The following is a 25,323-nucleotide window of genomic DNA, read 5'->3' as shown; positions in this document are numbered from 1 at the left end:
CTTTCCAGCATACTGTTCTTAATTTGTCACCTACTTTTAAAGTGAAACAAAAATAGGCTTGTATTTTTTATTAGTACAGTAAAAAAGATAACATACTGGGAGAAAATATTTACCCCATAGAGAGTAGGAAAATGATAAGTATCCAGAGTGTATCAAGAACTCTAACAATAACAAAAACTTACAGAAGAACAGGCAAAGGATATTAACACAGAATTGTCTTTAAAATGGCTAAAAATACATACACATGTTACATTTCTCTAATAGTCAGTGGTATTCGTTTTTTTTTTTAAGTTTCCTTTTTTTTTTTTTTAAACCAGTCATGTGTACAGAAATTTTAAGCTTGATGCTACTCATCATGGATGAAGGGTGAGGGGAAATACATTATCTTACAAAGTGTGATTGTAAGTTGGTCTACCCATCTTGGAATATACTTTTAAATTTAAAATGCTCATCATTAGACCCCAGCCATTAATTTTCTTTTTAGCTCCCATGGATCATAGTCACACATGTTCTTTGCCTGTTTTTAGTTGAATCTCGGGACTCTCTGTCCATTTTCAGTTCAACCACTTTTAATGCTATGGGTTGAGAATGATTAAGGTATTGTTCCAATGAGCCAACGCAAGTATCTGATCAGAGACGGGGTTATTTTAGTAATGACCATGAATAAAGAGACTCACACTCCATTTTTAATTCTCCTATTGGATGAAAACACACATTTAACAGTATTCTTTTGTGAAAATAAAATTTACATGTTTTTTTTTCTCCTTTTTCTCTTTTTAGAACTTAAACCAGAATCCAAGGACTCTTTTGCCAAAATTCTATGGACTGTATTGCATGCAGTCAGGAGGCATCAATATCAGGATTGTGGTGATGAACAATGTCTTACCGCGCTCCATGAGAATGCACTTCACGTATGACCTGAAGGGCTCCACTTACAAGCGAAGAGCTTCCCGAAAGGAGAGAGAGAAATCCAACCCCACGTTTAAGGACTTAGATTTCCTGCAAGACATGCACGAAGGGTTATATTTTGACACAGAAACGTACAATGCGCTCATGAAAACACTTCAGAGGGACTGCCGGGTAAGGACATGTCATCACCGTGGTAGCCTTTGGACAGGCGTCTGTGGTCTTGTAGCCTTGGTAAGGAATGTCCAGAGCAGACATGGGGCAATCTCGTCATTCACAGTCCTAGTGCCCATCCGTGCTTCCTTGATGTTGAAGGAATTGGTGGATGATAAGGGAATTGTCTGGAGTATCTGTGGATTTTACTTAAAAAAAAAAAAAAAAAGCTTAGTCTGCTTTCTTTGGTAAAATGAAACTTGTTTTTTAATCTGTTCACCAAGTTCTCCTGTGGTTAAGCTGGACGGAAAGGAAATTAGGTGTAGTGTAATGATTAGCCAGAAAAGCCGTATCCAAATCTTAACACAAGTAAGAGTCCACCGGGAGAGAAGTTTAGAGAGTTGATACGCCGATCTCTGGATCGAGGCAGAAGCATGAGGCAAGGGATACATTGCCGAGATTATTTTGGGCAATCAGGAATGAGTCTCGACAGTTAGAGCAAAGACTGTAATATGCAGACTTAGCCAGAGTGATTGTCAGAAAGGAGGAGGAATTTGGAGTCCCCCAGCCTGCAATTCTTAGGAACCACATAATAAGACCCAGAACCTGGGAGAGATGTTTCCGACATGGTGAATTTACAGAGAGTAGGTAAAGGTTCCAGAGGAAAATGGAGCTCTCCTGAAGAATGATGCTCGTTTGGTGAACAAATTCTCAGAAATAGCATTTTGTGGCCCAGGTGCCCTTGGGAGAACCATCTAGGTTCTCCGCCAAGTTGGACACGGTGGAGGCAGGCAGACATTGGGCTCCGACCTGGCCAGGGTGGGTAGGACTCACAGCACCTGATTCCTGGGCCATATGAGCTGTGCCTTCCAGACTGTGGCTTTCTGGACCTTGTGTGGGCCTGGACAGATGACCTGCATTGGTCAGAACAGAGATGGGGGACAAATCCTTGCTGAGAAACACAGCCCAACTATTTGTGGGTCTTTTCTTTCTGTATGTTACTATGTGCGGGAGAATGCACTGAGGTGTCTCATTGGCATGGGTTGTTGCATTGATAGAGATGTTACTCCACAGAAACATTTTTTTAAGATTTATTCATCAGAGAGAGCACAAGCAGAGGGAGCTGCAGGCAGAGGGAGAAGCAGCCCCCCGCCCCCCGAGCAGAGAGCTTGATGCGGGACTCGATTCTAGGACCCTGGGATCATTACCAGAGCAGAAGGCAGAGGCTTAATTGACTGAGCCCTACCCCCCCCCCCCCAGGCATCTGCACAGCTCCTATTCTTAATGCTTGGTGAGCTAGGCTAGCCTACGATCTTTTTTTCAGCATACATGTCATTTAATTTTCTCAGCATCCATTTGAAGCCCGTACTGTTCACCTTCCCATTTTAATTGGTGGATAATTAGGCTCTTAAAGAGGTTAAGAAACCTGCCCAGCATTACTTAGCAAGTGAGTGGCAGACCCCACACCTCTTTGGGTACAAAGTATGTGCTCTTCACAGTTAAAATGTAAAGATTCACTGTCAGGATTTTTTTTTTATTATTATTATTATTATCTTTTTAGAAGTCAGGGGAGGAACAGTGGAAACTGAGCAAACAACAACAACAAAAAATATCCAACTGTGCTATTGAGATATCTGGGTGGATATGAATGATTCATGTTTTTCTTTTAAAAAGAAAACAAAACAAAACGCTCACATTTTAGCAGAAACCTTTTCCTGTGCTTATTCTGCCCTTACAGGATGTGGGTGAAAAGTAACTCTGAATTCCCCAGAGTTTAGTACAATCCCCTTCACTTTTAGATTTGCTTTCTCTTTGTGCGTGTGTGTGCTTCTGGCCTCTTTAATATGGAAAGCCATTTTTTTTTCTGTCTTTTAAAAACACAGAGTCCTGTGCCAGAAAGGAAAAAAAGGGGAAAAAAATGTAGAAAAGCCATAGCTCCTGATCCGTCTGTTTATTTGTGTTTCCTGAGCCCAGCACTGATAGAACGAGGTCAGACTTGACTCTCCATCAGGAGAGAGACCCTAGAGATCTGCTTTTTTATTTTTTATTTTTCGGAAGACTTGTTGTTTTGTGGAAGGTCAGCATGGAGGTCCTAACCCCAGTGCCCTCTTCCTGGCTACATTGGCTCTTGGCCTAAACGCAGACCGCGGAACTTCTTTAACTTACACACAACCTTTGTCTTCAGAAAGGCTCTTCTCAGGGTGGGGTGAGGGCAGGTACTTGCCTCACTGTGGAGGACCCACCGAGGCCCTTCCACCATCCGCCTTGACTGCGACCAAGGCCTTTGTGACCTGCGGTCAGCAGCTGGTTCTCTGAGCAGAGCTGCTGTGAGGAGTTCGGGCCCATTTCCAGAGCACTGGGTCTTCATATTCCATAGTCATGGGTCTCTTGGCAAAACTGACGGAAACTGTGAACTGTCTCCCCAAAAAAGTGCTTATCCATTCCACAACTCCTGAATCCCCTGGAGCCCGGGACCCCCCCGCCCCACCCAAACCTCGTCCCAAGCTCAGAGTCGCCGTCCTGGAGCTGGGCAGCGATCTGCCATCCCTCTTCAGGTTATCCCTCCAAAGAGCCACCACCCTGGATGCTGGAACGGGTTGGTTGTGTGGTTGGCGTTGCTGAGGGTGTCTCTCGGCCTCACATCCCCCTCACTCTTCAGGACTGAGCTTCAGTGTAGGCCGGGGTGCTGCGGAGATGCGGGGAAGATGGGGGGTCGCCCCAAGGCTAGCTCCAGTGCTATCTGTGGTGCACGGCCCTTGGTCTCCATGAAGTGCTACCGCCAAACCCCCAGCGGGCAGGGGACTAAGCCTTACCCCATCAGCAGCCCAGCCACAGGAAGGTGTACCGGGCCCATCTTAAGATACGTCCTTTCATTCACTTGTCGGACATGCGCCGCAGGCCCACTATGTGCCAACATGAGGCAAAGGACCACCATGTCTGATCGTTGTCATACAGCGTATTAGGTGCAGTAATAATATTCTCAGGCTATGGGCGGATCAGAGTAGGTGACGACAGGGCTTCGGTTTGGGGAAGAGTTGTCCAGGCAGGCAAAGCAGGTAGAGATGTGTTTCGGAAGAGAGAACAATGGAAGCTAGACATGAAGGAGCAGGACATGGCCCGAGACCTGGAAGTCTTGGGCATTGCCGCCATTAATGGTAAGGGAGAGCATATGAGACAGGAGAGAAGAGCATGTCAAAAGGCGCTTTCTGGCCGTGCCAGGGTCCCCTTAAAAGCTTAGAAGTGGCAGATCCAAGAATCCCAGACCTTCGGACCCCAGCTCATCTGTTGCTCCAAGCAGTTATGATAAACCTCCCGACCTCTTGGCTGGCCTCTCGCTTTCTGCCCGTTCACTGCTCTCATTTTCTTGGCTTGACATCTCAGGCCCCAGGATCCCATTCCCGTTGCGTGCCCACTGGCCGGAAGACACCTGCAAGGCTTACTGACCCGGCTTCACCGGTGTCTGTTGTGTCCTGCAGCCCACAATCTCCTTCCGTCGGTGTCGGTCCCAGTCAGAGCTGCTTCTGGACCCTTGTGTCCCAAATGGCCTGATCTGCCCCTCCGCACAGAGAGCTGTTTTCTGCCAGGATCCTTGGAGCAGCCCCGCTCAGCTTTCCCGGGCTTCCCCGGCCCGAGCTTGGGCCCTGTGTTGGTCCATCCCTGGCCCCCTCGTCCACAGAGCGCCCAGCCGCTTGGCACTCTCCTAGAAAACGAAATGCGGTGTATCTTTCAAACGTGCCGAGCTTCCTCCCATACGATTCGAGCAGAGGCTCTTTCCAGAAGCCGGGATCCAGATCCTGGGCTCCCCGCAGTCGCCACGTTATTGGCAGCTTCTGGGAGAAGTGGGCCTGTAGATCCCCGGGTCCCCTTTCTGGAAGCATTTCTGCTGCTCCGGCCTCCCCCTCTGCCTGCCGTGGACGGCCGTCTACACCCGCAAGTGAGCTTGGCCCAGGGTGGGCGTGGGGACGAGCACCCTCCGGGACATCCTAGCTCACTTGTTGCTCTCAAAAACAGGAAGCAGGGTTTATTCAAACCATCCCCACGTGATGAACAAGCTGAGAGGCATTGCTTTGTACTCAGTAAGTCGCCGTGCCCCGTCCAGTCTGCCTCCTAAGTAACTCTTGGAGCTGCCCCCGTCACTGCCTATACACAGCCGCTGCCTTTACTGAGACCCTGGTGATTCGTTCCTGGGGCCTTTCTTTGCAGGAGCATCTTTACTGATTTTCAAGGTCATTGCCTTGCGGCGTGTCCTCAAGCCTGCCTCAGTTACTGCTCCGAAGACGCCGGTCCCTTAAGGTCCTCTAAGTGAGGCTCCCCATTGCCCATGAGCCAAAGCCCCACTCTTCCTAGCTTGGGACCCCGAGATCCCTCTTGCTCTGGTCCCGGTACCTTCTCCAGATGCTCCTTCCACTTCCTTTTTGGCCTCCTCTTGCCTCTGTCCGAAGCACCTTCTCTCTCCAGCCGTTCCCATCTCCTGGACCCAGTCTGTGAAGGTTTGGGCCTCCCTGCCTGTGTCCCTCTGCAGGGCTCTCCTTCCCCACCCTGCTTCCCCACGCCCTCCCACGCTCCTCTCGGGACTCCCCCCCACCCTTCCCCGGGGGGTCACTTCCTCGGAGACCACCATGCTGTGGCTCCCCGGCGCCCTGGAGTGACCTCTTTTGTGGGATTTCGCTCACTCTCTTATTCATTCGCATGCAGGTCCTTGAGCTCGAGCATCAAACCGTCATCTCTCACTATGTCTACGTCGTCTGATGCTTAGCACATGTTTCTTGAACTACGTTTTTGAGCCTAGGAGTAAGCGCGAGAAACTGTTGGGTGACAGACGCGCTGGGGTCACATCTCCAAGAAAATCTATCTTTGGTGACTTGTGTGTATCGAGGCAGATTTCTGAGTTCTGCCCATTTTGGAGGAGGTACCCGCTTTCCCTGCTGTGCCTGCCAGGTTGGCACTGAGAATGTAGTGAGGCAGATGATCTCCATTTTTAATCATTTGGGATTATTTTGAAAAACAGAACTGATTGTGCCTGTCTTAGGCCATTTGTGTAACAAAAGTGGATTTATCTTTCAGCTGTTTTCCCATAGAAGCAGTCTCGTAGAAGTCACGAGATTGGACTTTATTGAATGCTGACCCATGTCATCTTTGGGCATATGTCTTGTCTCCCTAGCTAGTCTGTCTCAAAGGCCAAAGCTCATTCTGGTTCCTTCCCTGCCAAGCCCAGTATCTGGCCTGTCTATACTCAGTACCTTACAAGATCATGTAAAAAATTCTTTCGAATTGAAATTTATGTGTTAATTTTAGGAGAATAATTAGGAACTATTTTTATGTTCATTTTTAATTTACTATAATTATTTCTTCTCCGACATAACTTAACTATGAAAAATTAAAGAGTCCCCTGTCACTTAATTAACTTGACAAATTAGTATATCGTACAATATTTATTGATAACTGTGGGGGAATGACATGGATGCAAAGTACATTAGTGAGAACTCGTGTTGATAATCCAAATATTTCTCACTCCTGCAAGTGGGAGTCCTAGCGGGCACAGTCCTGGTAATTAATTATGGCCCAAATGACTTATTTTACATTTATTATCATTTTGTGTTGAGCAGCAAAGTTATTAATCTTTAACTAGTGTGGGACGAATTTTCTTTCTTCACACAAATGTCTGTCACCATAAATATTAATTGGTTCTCAGAATTTAATGAGACCGGTCCTAAGAAGACTGAGCCTTCTGGATGCGCAGAGTGGGATCTTTCTTTCTAGCTGCGGATGGCAAGCTCTAAGTGTGTTGATCGGATTCTCTTCTGAGCTGTGGGCACGGGTCACCAAGCCGATGATTTTCTTCACTACTTAATTTAGCATTCTGGCTTGTGCTCAGCCCTTAGCTGTAATTTTGTTCAGCATTAGTTTCTTGCACTTAGACAGTTTCTTCTTACTTTTTTGTGTTGGTTGCACTGGAGTCATCACTCCCAATTACCCTTAAAGAGGAAAAACCACTTCAGATCTCATTTCTGTTAAGTTCAGGCGTGTTACCAACTCCACATCTCTATACCATACCTTGAAAGATTATCTGTGGGGCACCTGGGTGGCTCAGTTGGTTAAGCTTCTGACTCCTGGTTCCGGCTCAAGTCATGATCTCCAGGGTCATAGGATCAAGCCCTGCATAGGACTCCACACTCAGCGAGGAATCAGCTTGGGATTCTCTCTCTCCCCTCCCTCGGCCCCTCCCCCCACTCCTGCATTCACACTCTCTCACTCTTTCTTTCTAAAAAATAAATAAATCCTTAAAAAAAAAAAAAAAAAAAGATGACTTGCCCCAAAAAGGCATAGATAAATTCACTGTCCTTCAAATTACGTTTTACACTCTAATCCCACGGAATATTTGACGTGCTCCAGCATCTCAGGTCATGAGTCACGCTCTGTATGCTGTTATTATTTTGATACCATCGCAATATAAACAGAAAGCAAAGTCAAAGTTGCTGAGCAAATAAATAAAACCAACTCCTAGAATCAAACTGTTTGAACTGGAAAGAATCGCAAAGGTCCCTGGGAAAGAGTAGAACAGTGCCTTCCACACTCTAGTCTGGGAGAAACAAATTATGGACGTAGATGTCTTTGCCTGGCCAAGCTAGATTTCCTTGTGAGAATAAAGACATTATCACATTCTCAAGGACTGGAAAAAGTTTTCTACTTACAAATCCTCTTTTACAGAGATGCTCATTTTGAGATCATTCTACATTCATAGGTAGTTGGGAAGAATGATACAGAGAGGTCATAGATAGTCTCCACCTGGTTTCCCCAGTGGAACATCTCGTATGACCTGAGTCTAGTATCAGAATCGGGAAATTGACATTGGTACTGTGCACTGACCTTGATTTTACCAGTTTGACGTACACTCATCGTGTGACTGCTTGGGCATATGTGCGGTGATTTTTTGCAATTCTGTGCATATACAAGTAGACTGGACCACCACAGTCAAGTATGGAACAGTTCTTCATGTTACCCCCCTTATACATAACCAGAGCCACCTCTCTCCCTCCCGACCCCTCCCCAAACCCTTGCGACCTCCAGTCTGTTTCCTCTCTCTCTCTCATTTTGTCATATCAAGAATGCCATATAAATGAAGTCTTTGAGGCTTTGTTCCAAGATTGACTTTTTTCACTCTGCAGAAGGCACATGCAGTCCATCCAAGTTACCATGTGTATCACGCCTGCCCCTTTTCCATTGCATGGTGTGGACATACCACCGTCGAGCCATTCAACTGCTGGAGAACATGTGAGCTTCCCTAGTGCTGGACTGTTCCATACAAAGCTGCTGTCAACGTTTGCACGCAGGTTTTTACATAAGCGTAGTGCATTTCTCTGGTAGAAATGCCGAGTGTACTCGCTGTGTCTCCTGGGAAGCACACGTTCAGTGTTGTAGGGTTCTGCCTGCCGAACTCTTTCCTGGAGCCATTGCGCCGTTTCCCATGCCCGCTGGCAGTCTTGAGCGATCGGATTTCTCTTCATTCTCACTGGCATTTGCTGTTGTTGGTACTTTTTGTTTTAGCTCTTTGGACAGATGTGCATTGAAGTCTCTTGTTTAAAACTTACTTGAGTAGATACTCCAGCAAAGCAAAAGACACATTCAATAGGAAAGGATTTAGGGGGGAACAGTAGGATATTGGTGACCAATGAAACGGAAAAGCTTCGGGTTGGGTGGAATGGCTGATCGCATCTGTGGGACTTAATGCAATCGTTAGGGGTTCCTGAGAAGGCGAGGCCAAAGGTACAGGACTTCGCCACATGTGTTTCTAGTAATAAGCCTTTCTAGGGGACTTGAGTGCTCATTGGACTTTGTCTAAATCTACATTACAGCCTTTGCTGTTATTTCTGTTTCTGATTTATTTTGTAATTACTTGGGTACGTGTTTAATGTTTGTTTACTAAGATCTGGTCCCCAGGAGAACAGAAACTATACAACTTCATTTTCCTACCCCTGAAATCACTTCAAAGCATCGTGATTGGCTCAGTGTTAGTCCTTTGGGGAAGCCCTAGGGAGATGAGTTTATTTAGGTGGTGCCTAGTGGCCCCGTTGAAGCCTGCAGCACAGCTGTTCGTCGGTCCTGGAAGGGGACTGATGTCTCACTGGGCTTTTGCTGGTGGCTTCAGCTCAGCTGTGGTGCAGGTGGGGAGTGGCAGGTGGTTCTGCTGGTAGTTAAGGAAGGCGAGATGGTCAGCTCGAGAGAGTTCGAGGGAGCCTTCAGAAGTCCAGTAACTCTTCTGTGTTGTTGTTCTTAACCTTCTACCTGCCAGGGGATACCTCAGTGCGAGCCAGACATGTAATTCTCCACACTCTGCAAAACCAGCTTTTCCCGTTTGGGGTGGAGGCAGGCAGGTTTCCCTCTTAAACAGCACCTGGGGATACCAAAGTGGCTTAGCATGTAGAACGCATCGTACATAATATATAATCCTAAAATAGATGTACACAGTGCTTAACACGTGATTTCCTGGACAGTAAAGACGTATTTCCAAGGCTCATCGGATCGGCAGGTGGGGTTCAGGTGACATTTACTGTGGACTCGCTCTGAACCAGAGCCGCCCTTGACATTGTAGTTGGGCTCTCATCGATCCTCACACCGGCCCTGTGACGTGGTGTGATGTCCTCTCCAAGATGAAGATATGGAGACTCGGGGCAGGTGACACTTCCCAGGGCCCCAGAGCTCATGTGATGGGTCACGACTTACACCCAGGGGTCTCTGACTCCAGACGCAGGCCCCCCCCTCCCAGGGTGCGCCCTCTAAGGCGTCTGTAGGTGCAAAAAGGGAACATCTCCCAGAACGAAAACTAAGGACCAGCACGGATTCAAGCCGACTGGGCTGGAAGCGTCCGGGGACTGGTTTTCCCGCTCTGACAAGGAGCTGGTGGAGACGTAACTGTAGGGGAGTCTCTGTCAAATTAGAGAGTTCCGTCGGACAGGGCGAGGAGGTTGTGGAATCTTGCAACTTTCTTCACCAACAGAAGGAGAGAGGAAAACCGTACCAAAGGACTGTGGAACACAAAATAAAGTTAGTAACCCAAATATTGAATGTTAAACGTTTATTGGAAAGTGTAAGCAAGCCCATTAACACTCACCAGCCGGGACCAACATGCGCGTGTGTGAAATCCTATCAACTTAAAAGCAAAACTTCTTTCCAGGAAGTGTGATGGGCCCGGTGGAGTTCAGTGGTTTTCGGAGATGCTTTTTCACATGTTGTGCAGAGGGAGATTGGGCTCTCGATGTGCTCTTGGCTCCGGTGTGAGCAGCTTTCAAGAATTTTCATCAGCCACAGAAATGACAGGATTATCAAGTCAGTATTTGTTTTAACCCTCGCTCCAAACCAAATGGAGTGCTATGAAAATTTCTACAGAAGGAATGGCACTGGGAAGCTGAAAATAACTTCGTTGGCCCCAAGTAACTCCTCTTCCTTTTCCTCCTAAAAGATCACCTAAAATTAGACAACTCAGATCTTCCCCGAGGGGTGGTGGTGGTCCTGTGTCTAAGCAGCTTTCATTTGAAGTAACAACGCAAAGAAATAGAAATATACAATAATTGGGGCACTTGGGTGGTTCAGTGGGTTAAAGCCTCTGCCTTTGGCTCAGGTCAGGATCCTGGAGTCCCAGGATCTAGTCCCGTATCAGGCTCCCTGCCTGGTGGGGAGTCTACGTCTCTTTCTGCCCCTCACTCCTCTGATGCTCTTTCTCTCTTATTCTCTCTCTCTCTCTCAAATAAACAAAATCTTTAAAAAAAATTTATTTATTAAAAAAAGAAATATACAATAATTGAACTTAATGGAAATTGAAGTCCTTGGGTTTATGAAGTAGAACAATGCTGTGTCTGATGCATTTAGGGCTTTCTGCGTTGGTGTGTAAAGAACCAGCCTATCTGTGATTCTGTAGTTGAACAGAAATCTAGAGGTAAGATCTGTGTAGGTTCCCAAGTGGAACGACTTACACAATATCCCACGGGAGACAGGAGAAGGAAGGAAATGTCCCCAAGGGCTCTCTCCCCTCCTCACTGGGAGTCCTGGGAAACCAGAGAAGGGAGCTGTAGCAGGAAGGGGACGTGGCTTCGGGCGGGTATGACGGTGGCAACTCTGCCTTTGAAGGCTTTGAGGTTGGCCAGTGTGGATCCGGTTGTGGATGCCAGCACCCGTCTGTCACATAGATGACCTTGTGACATAGAGCAGGGCTGTCAACACCCAAACCAAAGGAGACAAAAAGCAGCAAACCCCAGTAGCTTAGAAAATGGAGTTGAGGCTACATAGTTTAGGAGAAACTTCGGGAATCTGGTGACTGACTAAGTTGCAGAGATCGAAGGAGTTTTAGAGAGTTTCCTGGGTCTGGGAAATGATCCAAAGTTTAGGAAACAGTGCAGAACGGTCTTGTGGCATGTTACCCCTAACTTGGGCTGTGTGCCTGTCAAGCAAGATCTTGTCTTCCTCCCAGACGCTTTCAACTCCGGCAACTGGGAACACTTCTCATGGGGAAAATCAATTTGATTTGAATAGGGCTTTATTTTATTCTTTTGACATCCAGGGCTGAGTCCCCACGCTGCTGCAGGAAGGAACCCCGGGTGACTGCCTTGTGAAAGGCAAGGTACTTCTCGGGCCACATACTAGTTCTAGGTCTTCCCAAAAGATCAGCACATACTGGCCTCGGAGAGGCTTTGGATCCAGCAAATAGCTCTTCATCGCCGTCAGTATCAGTCAACACTTATTATCAGGTCCTTCCCCTGCAAGCGAATGTTCCTTTGATGTCGCCACTGTTCTTCCTTCAAAGACATTTTGAAATGCGGGCTTTGATCGGGCAAGTATAACTCTTCTGTCCTCACCTTCTGTCCTTGCTTTCAGCAAGTCATTTTGAGTGGTTGGTTAGTGTAAGGCTCTGTGCAAAGTCTGTGGGAGGTACAAAAAAAAAAAAAAAAAAAAAGAATAGACTACAATCCTTACCTTTAAGAAGCTTGGAGTTTACAGTCACATCTAAACCATCAAGCTCTTATTCATGGCGGACAGACACTCTCCCATTTTTCTTTCTCTGTCCATTAGAGGGAGCAGAGAGGGCGAAGGGGGTGCGATTTCTTCTTTACCCAGAGAGGGGGAAGACAAGTGGCTGAATTTCCCCTCATTTATTGGAGTGGATGTGGAAACATGTGCCAAGCGTGGCCTGCAAGTCTCAACAAACAGCTTGCCAGCCCCCAGATAATCTCTAATCGGAAGGACTTGGCCCTTGTAATACATGACATTTAAACATGTTTACAAAATAATATATTAAGACATGTTTATTTATAGAAACCAAGTATAAAGAAACAACCCAAAACTCACCCAATATGGAAGTTACATATTGCGTAACTTCTAAATGATATATAGTAATATGTAACTTAATATGTACATAATGTGTAACTTCTATATGATATATACATGTATATGTATGTATACATATACATCTATAGTCACATGTAATCTTTGAAAATGGTAGATGGCCTCTAGAGTCTAAGGTATGCTTTGATGACTGCAGACTTTTCAAGTGAGCGCAAAAACAGGTCAACGCAGCACAGCCCCGAATTCTAAATCACTGCGTTAGACACAGTGAAAAACACATGATTGCCATAACCAGGCTAAGAACTGAATATTTATTTCTGTCTGCGTTACCAGCCAAAACTGTGTGGCTTGTCAAAGCCTGTTTTTTTCTCTTTATTATATTAGCAAGGAACACTCCGAGCATTATTGAGGAAATTAAATTAAATTTAAAAGGCAATATTCAGCTCTAACTGACTTGTACCTGCAGTAATTCAGGAGCCGTATACACTCCAAAGAGCCTGCTCTGGGTGGAAAGGCAGACCCTTGGATATATTTGACCCTACACCGATGTGTCCAGGGACATCCACCTGCATCAAAGCCTCAGGACTGGGTTGGCTTGTAGTGTGGAGTTAACACAAATGCTTTTGCCTATCATTTTCTTCTTTATTTAAGGACTAGACTGTAGGCCAGCTGGAAAAATTACTCAGCGACTTTGAGACATCTTCCTGTCGGCTCCACATTTGGTTGTTCTGTGATCAGGGGAGACGAGGGTCAAAGATAGCAAGTTTCCTGCTTTAACCATTTTAGCTAAGATCCCAAGTAATTCATTTTCATCTTTACCTCTGCCATCTCTAGTCTGCCCTCAGCAGAGATAGTAGGAAGTTACCTCTAAACAGAATGCAAATGCATTTCATCGAAACACCTCAGTATATTAAACTTTATTTTTAAGAAGTTCAAGTATATGCAGAAGTGGACAGAACAGTGTGAAGGACCCCAGTGTGCCCTGTACCCAGCTTTGTGGATTTTCAGCTCAGGGCCAAACGTGTGTCTTCCCACAGCCCCCTCCCCCCACTGAATCTGAAGCACATTCTGGGCATCGCATTATTTTTCTCAAACGTGAAGAATCCCTGAAAACTAAACCCTCCTTTAAAAAAAAAAAAAATCATAATTGTATTATCATGCCTTTACAACATTAATTCTTCCCAGTCAGTGTTCAAATTTCTAACTGTTTCAGAAACAGTTTCAATAGTGTTGAAACAAGGGCTACATGTCAAGCACCACCCCTCCCCCGACTCAGTCACGCATTTGTTCTTTATGAGGATATTTGGTGAAGAAATTGATTTGTTTTTCCAACAGTCCAGCTGTTGCTGATGATGTCCCCACAGTTTCTTTTAACATGTGCATCTCTCCCCTGTTTTTCCTTTAGATCGGTTGTTGGATCCACAGGATTAGTCAAACTTGGGTTTGACTTTGTTTTTGGAGTTGTTTTCCTCTCACCAGGAGGCATGTAGTGTCAGGATGTCTTTCTTTCCATGATGTTAGCAGATGCTGATGACCACTGACTAGACCTGTAAAATGGTGCTGTTCTGGTTCTGTCATAGGGTAGCCACAATGCTCCAGGGGCTTCCAAACAAGAGACTGCCTAGCACATAGTAAGTGTTCAAGAAAATATTTACTGAATGGACTAATTTCCATCAGAACCCCTGTGACATGAGAAGTAATTAGAAGAAACCTTGGTTGCCTAAGATCTGATTACTGAAGCATCTCTTTTCCTCCTGGAATCCCAGTCCTTCTCCATTTTGCATCAAGTATCATGTCCACATTACTTGACCACCTTCTATCTTTATCTTGGCCACACTTATTATCTTTTGGTACTGGGTGCCAAATTTTAAATGTGGCTGTTTTTCAGAAGGTCTTTGGGACTCATCCAGTGATGATCCTTTCTCAGCCTCATATCTGCTTAACTCCACATCCCTTACAGATTGGAAATGCGGAGAGACAGAGGGCAAGAAAAGTAAGCAGGCCCTGAGCTGTGTTTCAGAACAGAGAGCCAACGCTGAGCACTCTTGGTTGGTGTAGTAGTCCTTGAAGGTGATCCCACTTGTGACACCCTCTCTTTGCAAAAGTGTCCTAAAAAGTGACATTCTTCCTAGACTCTAAGATCAGCCTAGTTTATGGCAAAATAAGCTAGCCTCGTATCTGCCTTTTAGTTGTATGCCTACTAATCAGTAAATATAAAGTCTCTGTAACAGCCTTAACATGGTGTTTACAAATACCCCTAGTGTGGGTAGTTTTGAAAACGCTATTAGCTTTATTCTTCTGACAATACAGAGGATGTAATCACAGTCAATACTTTCAGTGCTAAAGGTTTTTCACAAGCCATGTGATCTTGAAATGCAGTTATCAAGTTCTTATATTTGAGATGGAAGATGTAGGGCTCTGTGTTCTTTGCTACTGAATATTTTGGTTTTCATTTGCTTGCCCACATGGATAGCAGTATAAAAAAATAGACATTTCTGCTCTGATCGGAATACACAGCAGGGAACAAAGCAAAACAAGCCTTTGGTGAGCAGAACAGTCTGGTGCGTATGGTAGGAAAAATACAGATACAACCCAAGTTTTATCCCATGGAGGGATCTGATAATGTGCTTCAATTTTCAGAGGGGGGATGTGTTCTCAACATTTTATGGAGATCATGAGTCTAGTTTTCGTGAAGCTAAGAGATGAGACAGGCTTTGAAAAACCAGTAAGAATTGAAAAGAATAGGAAGGACCTTCCAGAAGAAACAGAATGAATGACACCTTTGGGGCACATTTATGGGTAAGTAAGTGATTCTAGCTTGACCAGCCTGGAAGAGGTCCCTAGACAGATGTTAAATAACAGGCAGATGTTGGCTGGGGCCACAGTAGCAAGAACCTTCAGTGTCACGTAAGCCATGGTGAGAGGCTGAAGGCTTTGACCTATGGGTGTGACACAACCTGGTCAAGCGAGGGCATCTAAAATAGATGGGAAGGTGGGAGAAAGAGAAGTTGAAATCAAAGCATTAGCACAAAGGAATGTTCCATTTGTAGAAGCTGCTGGATTGGGCAGCTTAGTGGAAGGAAAAGGAGTCAGGACGTCTGAAATCCACAGACTGATATGGAGTAAGAGAGAGAAATGAGGGAAAGGAACTGCTTTGGGGGAAAAATAAGATTTAAGGGGTATAGCTAGACAGTTGCATAGAAGTTTAGGAATGTCCCGAAGTCCATTGGAAATACACAGGCCAAGAGCTTAGGAAAGAGTTTGACCTAAAGAAAAGATTTTGGGAATTGTCCGTAGAGAGATAATAGCTAGAATCTATGTGCTAAGAGATGCTCAGAATTTTTTTCCACTTCTCCCTCAAACTCCCCTGCTGCCATCCATATTCAAGTTATCATCTTTTTTGGGAAATTTTTTATTTGAGTGTAGTTGACACATAATGTTAAATTAGTTTCAGGTGTACAGCCTAGTGATGAGACAAGTTTAAACATCATGCCGTGCTCACGATTTCCCTGATGATAAGTGATGTTGAGCATTTTTTCTTGTGTCTGTTGGCCATCTGAATGTCTTCTTTGAAAAAATGGTCTATTCGGTCCTCTGGCCATTTTTTAGTGAGGATGTTGTTTTTTTGGTGTTACGTTGTGTAAGTTCATATATTTTGGATATTAACTCCTTAGTGGATCTGTCATTTGCAAACATCTTCTTCCATTCAGTAGGTTGCTTTTTGTTTTGTGGATGGTTTCCCTCACTCGGCCAAAGGTGTTTGTTTTGATACAGTCCGAATAGTTGAATCTTGCCTTTGTTTCCTTTGCCTCAAGAGACATACCTAGAAAAGTGTTGCTATGGCTGATGTCAGAGTGATGACTGCCTATGCTGTTTTTAGGATTTGTATGGTTTCCACTCTCACTTTCAGGTCTTTAATCCATACTGGGTTTGTTTTTGCAGAGGGTTTGGAAAGTCGTCTAGTTTCATTCTTTTGCATGCATGTAGCTGTCCAGTTCTCCCAACACCATTTGTTGACAGAGTGACCATCTTTTCCCCCATTTGAAAATTCTTGCTGCTTTTGTCATAGACGAGTCGGCTATATAGGTATGGGCTTATTTCCGGCCCCCTGTTGTAGTCCACTGATCTGTCTGTCTGCATGCTAGTCCCATTGTGTTTGGATCACCATACCTTTGTAGTGGATCTTGGAATTATGATTCCTCCAGCTTTGTTATTCTCTTTCAAGATGGCTTTGGCTATCCAGGAACAAACCAGAACAAATAATACTAAAATGTGTATGGAATGTCAAATACCGTCTCTTATCTGGACTGTTGAAATACTCCTCATTCAAAAATAGGTACCCCTTGGGGCGCCTGGGTGGCTCAGTGGTTTAAGCCGCTGCCTTCGGCTCAGGTCATGATCTCAGGGTCCTGGGATCGGGTCCCGCATCGGGCTCTCTGCTCAGCAGGGAGCCTGCTTCCCTCTCTCTCTCTCTGCCTGCCTCTCCATCTACTTGTAATTTCTCTCTGTCAAATAAATAAATAAAATCTTTAAAAAAAAAAAAAATAGGTACCCCTTGTGTGGGGTGTCTCCACAGCAGCCTGATTTCCTCCTTCCAGGCCTTATTCTAGTCTGTAATTGGGTAATTTTGAGGATGGTATTGTCAATTTTACTTACCCCTGAAGTTCTAGCAACTTCCTTGGTGCCTAGGACCGGCTAGAGGCTCAATTTCAGCAGAATGTCACTGCTGTAAAGTAGAGAGAGAAAAGTGTTAAGAGAGAACGAAGATGTTCACTAAAGGAAAGGCAGGCAAAGACAAACAGGAAGGCAGGGAACAAAGGCTGAGGGCAAGTGGGGACTCCAGGGGCGATGGTCAGCAGGGATGAGCCTACAGGAGGCAGAATAACAGTGACAGTAGTCGTTCCCATTGATTGGGTTCTCTGTATATCCTGGTTACTGTATATCTCTGTATATCCTGTATGTCCTAAGACTGGATGTGGATTAACTCGGTCTGCACAGTAACCCTCTAAGGTCAGAGTTCCCATTGTCTCTCTTTTACAGATGAGGGAACACGGCGCAGAACAGCTCCGTACCTTGCACAGGGACACATGGGGAAGCCATGAGTGAAACCAGACTGCCTGGCTCCAGAACCATGAGCCTCACCCACCGCCCAGCTGCTCCCGCTCCTTCTAGAAGGGGACAGGAACAGTGTGCAGCGAGTGTGGGCACAGAAGGTGGAAACGGAGCAGGAGGAGCAGGCAGTCTTGCTGACCTTTAGCCATGGAGGGAGGACCGCAGTGACAACATCACATTTCCCACATTGGTTCATAAATTCTATAGAAATTCTATGAGTAAGAGTCTTCCCAACATAGTGCCCAGGGATAAGAACCTAAAGAAGATGCTTTCTTTGGGAATAGAGAGGTTTGATCATGTCTTCAGGATTTTTGTACCAGATGCTCCAACACTGAATTTTTTTTTTTTTTTTTACTATCTTCCAGTATTGTTATTGTCTTAAAATAGTCCTTGAGAGAGAAGGAGGAGAAATCTGGCTTTGACAATAAATACCGTTTTGCACAGCAAACACTCAGCTACAAAACCCACCAGCCACAGCCAGGTCAGGCAGACATTCTAGAAAAAGAGTGTTTTCGCCCCTGAGTGACAGACTTGACTGATGGGTGTCTGTCATGTCGCAGAATGTTGCACACTCCCGAGGCTCACACGTGCTAAGATTTTGGCAGATATATTTGATTCCTTTAATTAAGGAACGGGGAGGATATGCATAACAACTATTTTGTTCCTAATTGATGCAGATCTGCAGGGCACGTGACTAAAATCTGTTCCCAGAATTTTTTTTTTTTTTTCATTACGGAAGTTTTGGAATTTGACTTAAAATATATGCCTATATATTTCTCTTCTTCTTCCTTTTTTTTTTTCTTTTTTTTTGGTAGATGATGACTTTACCTAACCCCAAATCTAACTATCATGGTCACTTCCCACACAGTGGGAATAGAATTTATCTTTTTTTTGTGGTTGGGGGGGGTGGTTGTCCCACAAAGAGAACTTTTCTTTGCAGCGAAAAAAGAGATCACAGGGAATGACTTGCAAAGCCCTGGCTGCCCAGGTAACCGTGGGTGGGTGTCTCTTATTTGGGGTTAGGATGAGTATTTAGACAGGGAAGCCTTGTTACCAGCTGTAGACATGGACAGAAGGTCATTCAGACGCCTTAAGCTAACGCGCCTATACGTGCATTAGAAGTTCTATAAATGCGGCTTGTGCTTCCCTGATTGGGTGGAGATTTGGGCATTATAATGAGGGAAAGGTAGATGTTGGTCTTTCCAGAGGTAAGTCCATGGTCCTTCTGTGCAGACTCCTCTTTTTTAAGCTTTTCACTCTGAAAGCAGGAGCCAGGCTTCCTAGAAACAATTCAGTACCCTTCAGGGTCTCTGACGATCCAGCTTGAGAACACAGAGAAAATGATTCGCTTTTAAAAAGTTAGTTGTAGCTTTTTCATAGTGAATTCTCTCTGGAGGCTTGTTATTGTTGTTGTTTTAAATAAACCAGGACAAATATTTGGCGAGTTTAAAGCATCAGAAAATCAGGAAAACATCAGGAATTAAAACTGGACCCCGGCCTGACTTTGGATCACTTATAAAAGACACCCGTTCTGTTTGGCCTGTCCTTAGGCGGGAGAAGAGCCTCTGAGTACAAACCAGACGGTTCAGGTTGAATCTTGCATTGGGAATTTAAGGGAAAATACTTGATAAAGAGGCTTTTTAACAAGCAGAACTGCCTTGCCGATACTCTGCGGAGGAGAGAGAAAGAATTGGGACGTTCACAAGGACCTTTCCATTTCCCCACACCTCGCTGTAAGCGTGCGGGATGCCTGGCAGGAATGCCCACAGCACAGTCCCAGGGTCTGATTAGAATTTGATTTTGGAGCCTGAGTACTGCTGTGTGGGGACACTTAGCAGTGGGGCGTCTGGGCCGCGCAGAGCATGAGGCTGTGAATTTTGCTCACTGACGACGGGACTGTTGGCCCAGATGGCGGGGCCGTGGAGTTAGAGCCCTTGGACCAGAACTGTGGTGCGGCCAGCTGTCCATTTCCCATCAGACACTCAACCCAGAACTTTTAAAGGGGCCCAAAGGGCGCTGGTAAGCTGGCCAAAAATGCAGTCGTATTTTTTGGGCTTTTTGTGCATTTTTGTAGTCAGAAGTGTCACTTCAAGGGTGTTTACATCAAGACAAGTTCTGTAGCCTCTCACACCAGTGTGAGCCATGAGTCTCCGTGACTTATAGTCAGGATGAGGGTACCTAGCAGCTAATTGGGTATTTTCCCTGTACCAAGAATTTTTCCAGGCACTTTCTCTGCATTTCCATGTTGAATTTTCACAAGCACCTTCTGCTGTGTGAAATAATAATGTCAGCCTTCCGCAGAGGAGGAAACTGGCATAGGGAGGCGATGTGACCTGCCTAGGTCAGAGTCCGTGCCCTTTATCTTTTAGGTCCTTACCCCAAAGCCTCTCTAGGAAGGGACACGCGAGCTCTGGTACCTGGGAGTCAGAAACCTGGTGTCTGCAGGTGGTGATCCCCGGGCAGGACTATGACGCCGTCTGAGGGGGCGCTGCTTCCAAGACACCCTTTCAGTATGGTTGACAGTTACAAAAGCTAAGGTCCTTCTACTTTTTTTTTTTTTAAGATTATATTTATTTATTTGAGAGAGAGAGAGACAGTGAGAGAGAACATGAGAGGGGAGAAGGTCAGAGGGAAAAGCAGACTCCCCGTGGAGCTGGGAGCCCGATGCGGGACTCGATCCTGAGACTCTGGGATCATGATCTGAGCCGATGGCAGTTGCTTAACCAACTGAGCCGCCCAGGCACCCAGGTCCTTCTACTCTTGCTTTTGTCTGAAGAAAGTGTCCAATATCTGTTAGTGTTTCTTCGAAAGAGGTTGGGTCCTTGGCAACCGTGATACAAAGCTGGCTTGCTTTCTTATCGGACTTCCTCATGGAGGCATGAGGAAGGGGCTGATTGGTCTCCCTGGCGACCCAGCCAATGGGTTGGCTGCCGAATCATCGGGGCAGTGGTGAGGAACTCTTCCTGCCACCCTTCCCTCTGCCTTCATCCTTGACTCCACTTCTTCTTAGGTTAGGGAAGCTGGGTCCACATGACTATCGGGTCACTCTCTTGGGTTAGAAAGTTCCATGGCGTAAACCTCTTAAATAGTAAGACTCTACACTCAGCTCTTGCCTGCCTCCTTTTTTGAAGTACTTAGTTGAGTAAACTGAGCGATGAATCATTGATACTCTGAATAATTGATACTCATGGGCAGCCCCCTTTCGTTTTTCCTCGTTGATGCGTGAGACCCAGGGATAACCGTATTTCTGGAAGGCCCGCTATGTCATAGTTCACAGACCCCCCTTACAGGGGCCACAGGTGTATAAATCCTCGGGTCCAACCCCTGATTGCTATATCTCTATCATAAATGTCTGATCAAAGAGCAGTCGGGCTCCCCTGAAACTAATAACATACTGTGTGTTAACTAAATTGAATTTAAAATTTTTTAAAAATCTTTAAAATATATAAATAAACATTTGGGCTAACGAGTAATGAGGAAAGCCTATGGCATTCTGGGTCTTCAGTCTCTGGTTAAAGAGTTATCATGCACTCTGCCCCTCAAAGACATTCCCTAACTGGGGTACAGCGACAGATTATCCTGCTGATTCAGAGACAACTGTTCTGCCACGCAGGCTTGTCTTCATTTCTGGGCTGGTTTTGATTTCCTGAGCAGCTTTGTGTGAGAAACGCCAGGCGTTTAGAAGTCTCAGCCCACTAGGAGAAGAAGTTTATCATAGAGGAAAACACCCCATTTTCATGCTCTCCTGAATACTCTTCCTCCCTGGAAGAAGCCTCCGGAGTGTCAAAGCCCCGCCCACCCCGGGAACGCATGCGCATTCCCTCTTCCCTTGACCTTATTTCCCGCCATTTTCCTGTCAGAGCGTCTCTCCCTCCTCTGTGTGGCTGCCTTCAGCTACTCTTCGTTCCTTCTCTTCCCCACTGTTTGCTGAGCGGATAACTAAGCATGAAGGCCTGTTGTTTATTGAGATCATAATTTTTTTAAAAACACTTCTGCTGGGAACCGAATGGCCACTTGGAAACGCCAGCTTTCCCAAGGAGACCAGCAAGGTTAAGATGTAGAGAACGGAATTCAGACAGAAACACATTCTGGCTGAGTCCTCGTGCGGAGGAGGATACAAGCATGTAGAGACCCTTAGTTGGGGGTGTCTGTGCTCTGGTGTTTAAGAGTGTGGCCACTGGGGACGCCTGGGTGGCTCAGTTGGTTAAGCCTCTGCCTTCAGCTCAGGTCATGGTCCCAGGGTTCTGGGATCGAGTCCCACATCCGGCTCCTTGCTTGATAAGGAGCCTGCTTCTGCCTGCCTCTCTGCCTGCTTGTGTGTACTCTCTTTCTCTGTCTGGCAAATAAAATCTTAAAAAAAAAAAAAAAGAGTGTGGCCACTGGAGGTGACTGCCTGGGTTCACATCCCCACAGTGCCACTTCTAAGCTGTGTGATACCGAACGAATTACCTTGTCTCCCTCTGGCTCATTTTATTCCTCTGTAAAATAGAGACAGTGGTAGTACCTCGTCCGAAGAGTTGTGAGGGTTGGATCTGAGTGACCTCCTTAGAACCTGGCATGTGGGAAGTGCTCAATAAATGTTACGAGGGAAGCGTTCACGGAGGGTTAGGAAAAGCTGTGCTTGCTTTAGGTTTGCATAAAAAATACCATCTTGGAGCCGTTGTGATAATCCCTACTAAACTTGACCTAATAGGGGCGCCTGGGTGGCTCAGTGGGTTAAGCCGCTGCCTTCGGCTCAGGTCATGATCCCAGCGTCCTGGGATCGAGTCCCACATCCGGCTCTCTGCTCAGCGGGGAGCCTGCTTCCTCCTCTCTCTCTGCCTGCCTCTCCGTCTACTTGTGATTTCTGTCTGTCAAATAAATAAATAAAATCTTTTAAAAATAAATAAATAAATAAATAAATAATAAATAAAATAAACTTGACGTAATAATAACCTCAAATATTTTTATTTTGGTTTTCCTCCATCTGCCATGCCCTGGAAGGGACGCGGGAGCTGTGCATCTGCGTCTCTAGAACTCTCTGATTCTCTGCCGCTGAGACTTACCCCCTTCTGTTGACCGGCCACCTGGTTCTTTTTCTTCCGCAGGTGCTGGAGAGCTTCAAAATCATGGACTATAGCCTTTTGCTGGGAATCCACATCTTGGACCACTCCCTCAAAGAGAAGGAAGAGGAGAACTCCCAGAATGTGCCTGATGCTAAGCGGTCCGGGATGCAGAAGGTCCTCTATTCCACGGCGATGGAATCCATCCAGGGTCCGGGCAAACCTGGAGATGGGATCATCGCAGAGAACCCGGACACGTAAGTGCACCCGCCCTCCTGCGCACCCTCCGGGTCGTGGCGGCCCACGGCAGTGGGTAATGACACTCAATCATGTTTCCTCCATGAGGACTCTTTGAGAACGGATTCATACCCGGTGCTAAAATGGGTCGAGCAGCCTTCATTTCTGCTCCTCTCCGGGTAACTAGATGCATGGCGGTGCTTCCGGCGATTACCATTCTTTCCCCCGTGTGCTCGCTTTTTTCCAATGGCTCCATTTCGGAACAATGGCCGAAAGTGTTTCTGGCTACCCCCACTGGCTCCATATTCAAAACGTCCCCCACAACAGGGAGAAAATACTTTGAATTTGAATCAACGCGTATTTAAGCAGACACAGGGTCGGAATTGCATTCGTCATTCAGAGCTCCTCGTCTGCAGGAGAGAACTCTCTTCTGCCGGATCCTTTACCCCCTGGCAGATGTGGTCTCTTGCCTTAGCCAGATGTGCTGGTAACTGCAGGATCCGTTTGCATATATAAAGTCCACACTGACGAACAGAAACAATTGCAACCAAGGAAAATTACTGCCGCGGCTGATTGTCACGTGCATTGACCAGCTGTACAAGAGAGGGAACGGAAGGCGCCGCTTTCCTTGGCCGTTAGCGATCTGCCTTTTAGGAGTCTCCAACAATGATTAAATCACGGGCATATTTCACTTTTTCTTTTTTTTGGTCAAGATTTTATTTATTTATTTGACAGACAGAGATCACAAGTAGGCAGAGAGGCAGGCAGAGAGAGAGGAGGAAGCAGGCTCCTCGCTGAGCAGAGAGCCCAATGCAGGGCTTGATCCCAGGACCCTGAGATCATGACCTGAGCCAAAATCAGAGGCTTTAACCCACTGAGCCACCCAGGCGCCCCCATATTTCACTTTTATAAAGGAATACATATCAAACTTTTAAAAAATCCTCACTTCTCCATCTATCTAAATGCCCAATAGTCGATTAAACAAGGGATTCTGTATCAGTATAAAAAACTATAGAGCCATAAAAAACACATTAGCATTGAATACAAGCAAATGTCTAATCACTTAGCGATTGAAGAATTCAAGTTATAAAGCATGTTAAATTGTTGCTTTTGTGGACTAATAAACACCTACACACACGCATTTACACTAGACGGGTTTACCAAATGCTAATAGTGGTCCTTGGCCTCCTAGGAATGGGTTCTTTTAAATATGTTAACACTTCACAGCAAATAGGTAAAAGCATTGCATTTTTAAAGGGGAGTATTTAAAAAATACTTTAAAAATTCGTTCCTGTAGTTTTAAAATAGGAATGGTTTTTTGTTTGGATTCTTCCTGTCCAGCTGTCCTGAGTCAACAGCTACATTTTCATTCTCCTGTGTGGGAAGTTCAGCATTCTGGATTCCCAGGGAGACCTTACCCGAGGCAAAAAAAAAAAAAAAAAAAGACTGGGAGCCCAGAATTCTTAAAGTTGTCCATTTTTATTTAGTCTGTTTATTAGAAGTGATTTTTAACTTCCCATTATATGTCATAAACTATCTTCTCTCTTGCTCTATCAACAGAATGGGAGGCATTCCAGCTAAAAGCCATAAGGGAGAAAAACTACTTTTATTTATGGGCATTATTGATATTCTGCAATCATATAGGTAAGAGATTTGGGGAAGTAGCCTTTCCTTATTTCAAAATAAATCAACAAAAGGTATTCTGAAAATCCACTGCATGGGAGTGATTTTACATTCTCATTTGTATGTTTCTGTGTCTTTATGTTTAGGTTAATGAAGAAGCTAGAACATTCCTGGAAAGCTCTGGTCTATGATGGGGTATGTGATTATCATGTTCCTTGATATCTATATATTTTTCTGATTTCTCAGACTTCCTAGAGGAAGTCATGTCAGCAGAGAAAATGATGTCTTATTTTTGCGTGAAATCTGGACACACTTATGAAAGGAGAGGGTGCTGGGAAGAAGGGAAGACTCTCTGCCTGGGCCCCGGAAGCTCAGGAGGACAGTTGCAATGAGGTTCTCACAAGACTGAGCTCTGGCGTGGTCTGAACCTGACTTTGGTGGTCCACAGCCCGGGATTTGAACCTGCCAGACACGTTGCTTGTGATTTGGCCTCTCTTGGCCTGGTTTCCCATCTCTCCAAGAGACATGGTAATAGTACCTAGTACTTGCCTCATTGGACTGATATAAGGATAAAATAAAATGATGCCCTTTAGTTTTCAACACAAGACATATGAATTTATGATTGGATATAGAACTAAGACTGACTGGCATGAGGATATCTGTTGACCTCAGAATTGTATAATCAAAGAAAACAATCAACTATCCACCAACAGCCTCCCTCCCCCAGCCCCGCTCTCTCTCTCAACCCACATAACACACATGCACGTTCCTCTCTGGGTTGTTGATTTGAACTTTTTGCTGCTGACAGAACGTTTACTGGCCTCAGTCTCCCTCAGTTAATAACCTAAAGTGACACTTCCAAAGAAGGTATCGGTCCAAGATTTGCTCACACCTTTTTTTTTAAAAAAAGATGTTA

At 45.4% G+C, this 25,323-nt stretch overlaps 1 protein-coding gene across 6 annotated transcripts in view; it reads left to right on the top strand.

Annotated features, from left to right (window-relative positions):
* PIP5K1B (phosphatidylinositol-4-phosphate 5-kinase type 1 beta) overlaps window positions 1-25,323 on the top strand; it is a 290,962-nt gene that overhangs the window by 185,442 nt on the left and 80,197 nt on the right. For all 6 annotated transcript variants that reach the window (XM_032306741.1, XM_032306742.1, XM_032306743.1 and 3 more), the window contains 4 exons: window positions 781-1,080; window positions 22,593-22,804; window positions 24,345-24,428; window positions 24,554-24,602. In XM_032306741.1, the coding sequence (XP_032162632.1) occupies window positions 781-1,080; window positions 22,593-22,804; window positions 24,345-24,428; window positions 24,554-24,602 (645 nt within the window). The remainder of the gene's footprint in view (window positions 1-780; window positions 1,081-22,592; window positions 22,805-24,344; window positions 24,429-24,553; window positions 24,603-25,323) is intronic.

This window comes from Mustela erminea, chromosome 12, assembly GCF_009829155.1.
Source record: "Mustela erminea isolate mMusErm1 chromosome 12, mMusErm1.Pri, whole genome shotgun sequence".
Classification (NCBI taxonomy): domain Eukaryota; kingdom Metazoa; phylum Chordata; class Mammalia; order Carnivora; family Mustelidae; genus Mustela; species Mustela erminea.
Note: the sequence above shows the minus strand (reverse complement) of the source record. Positions and strands in the feature narration are given on the sequence as shown.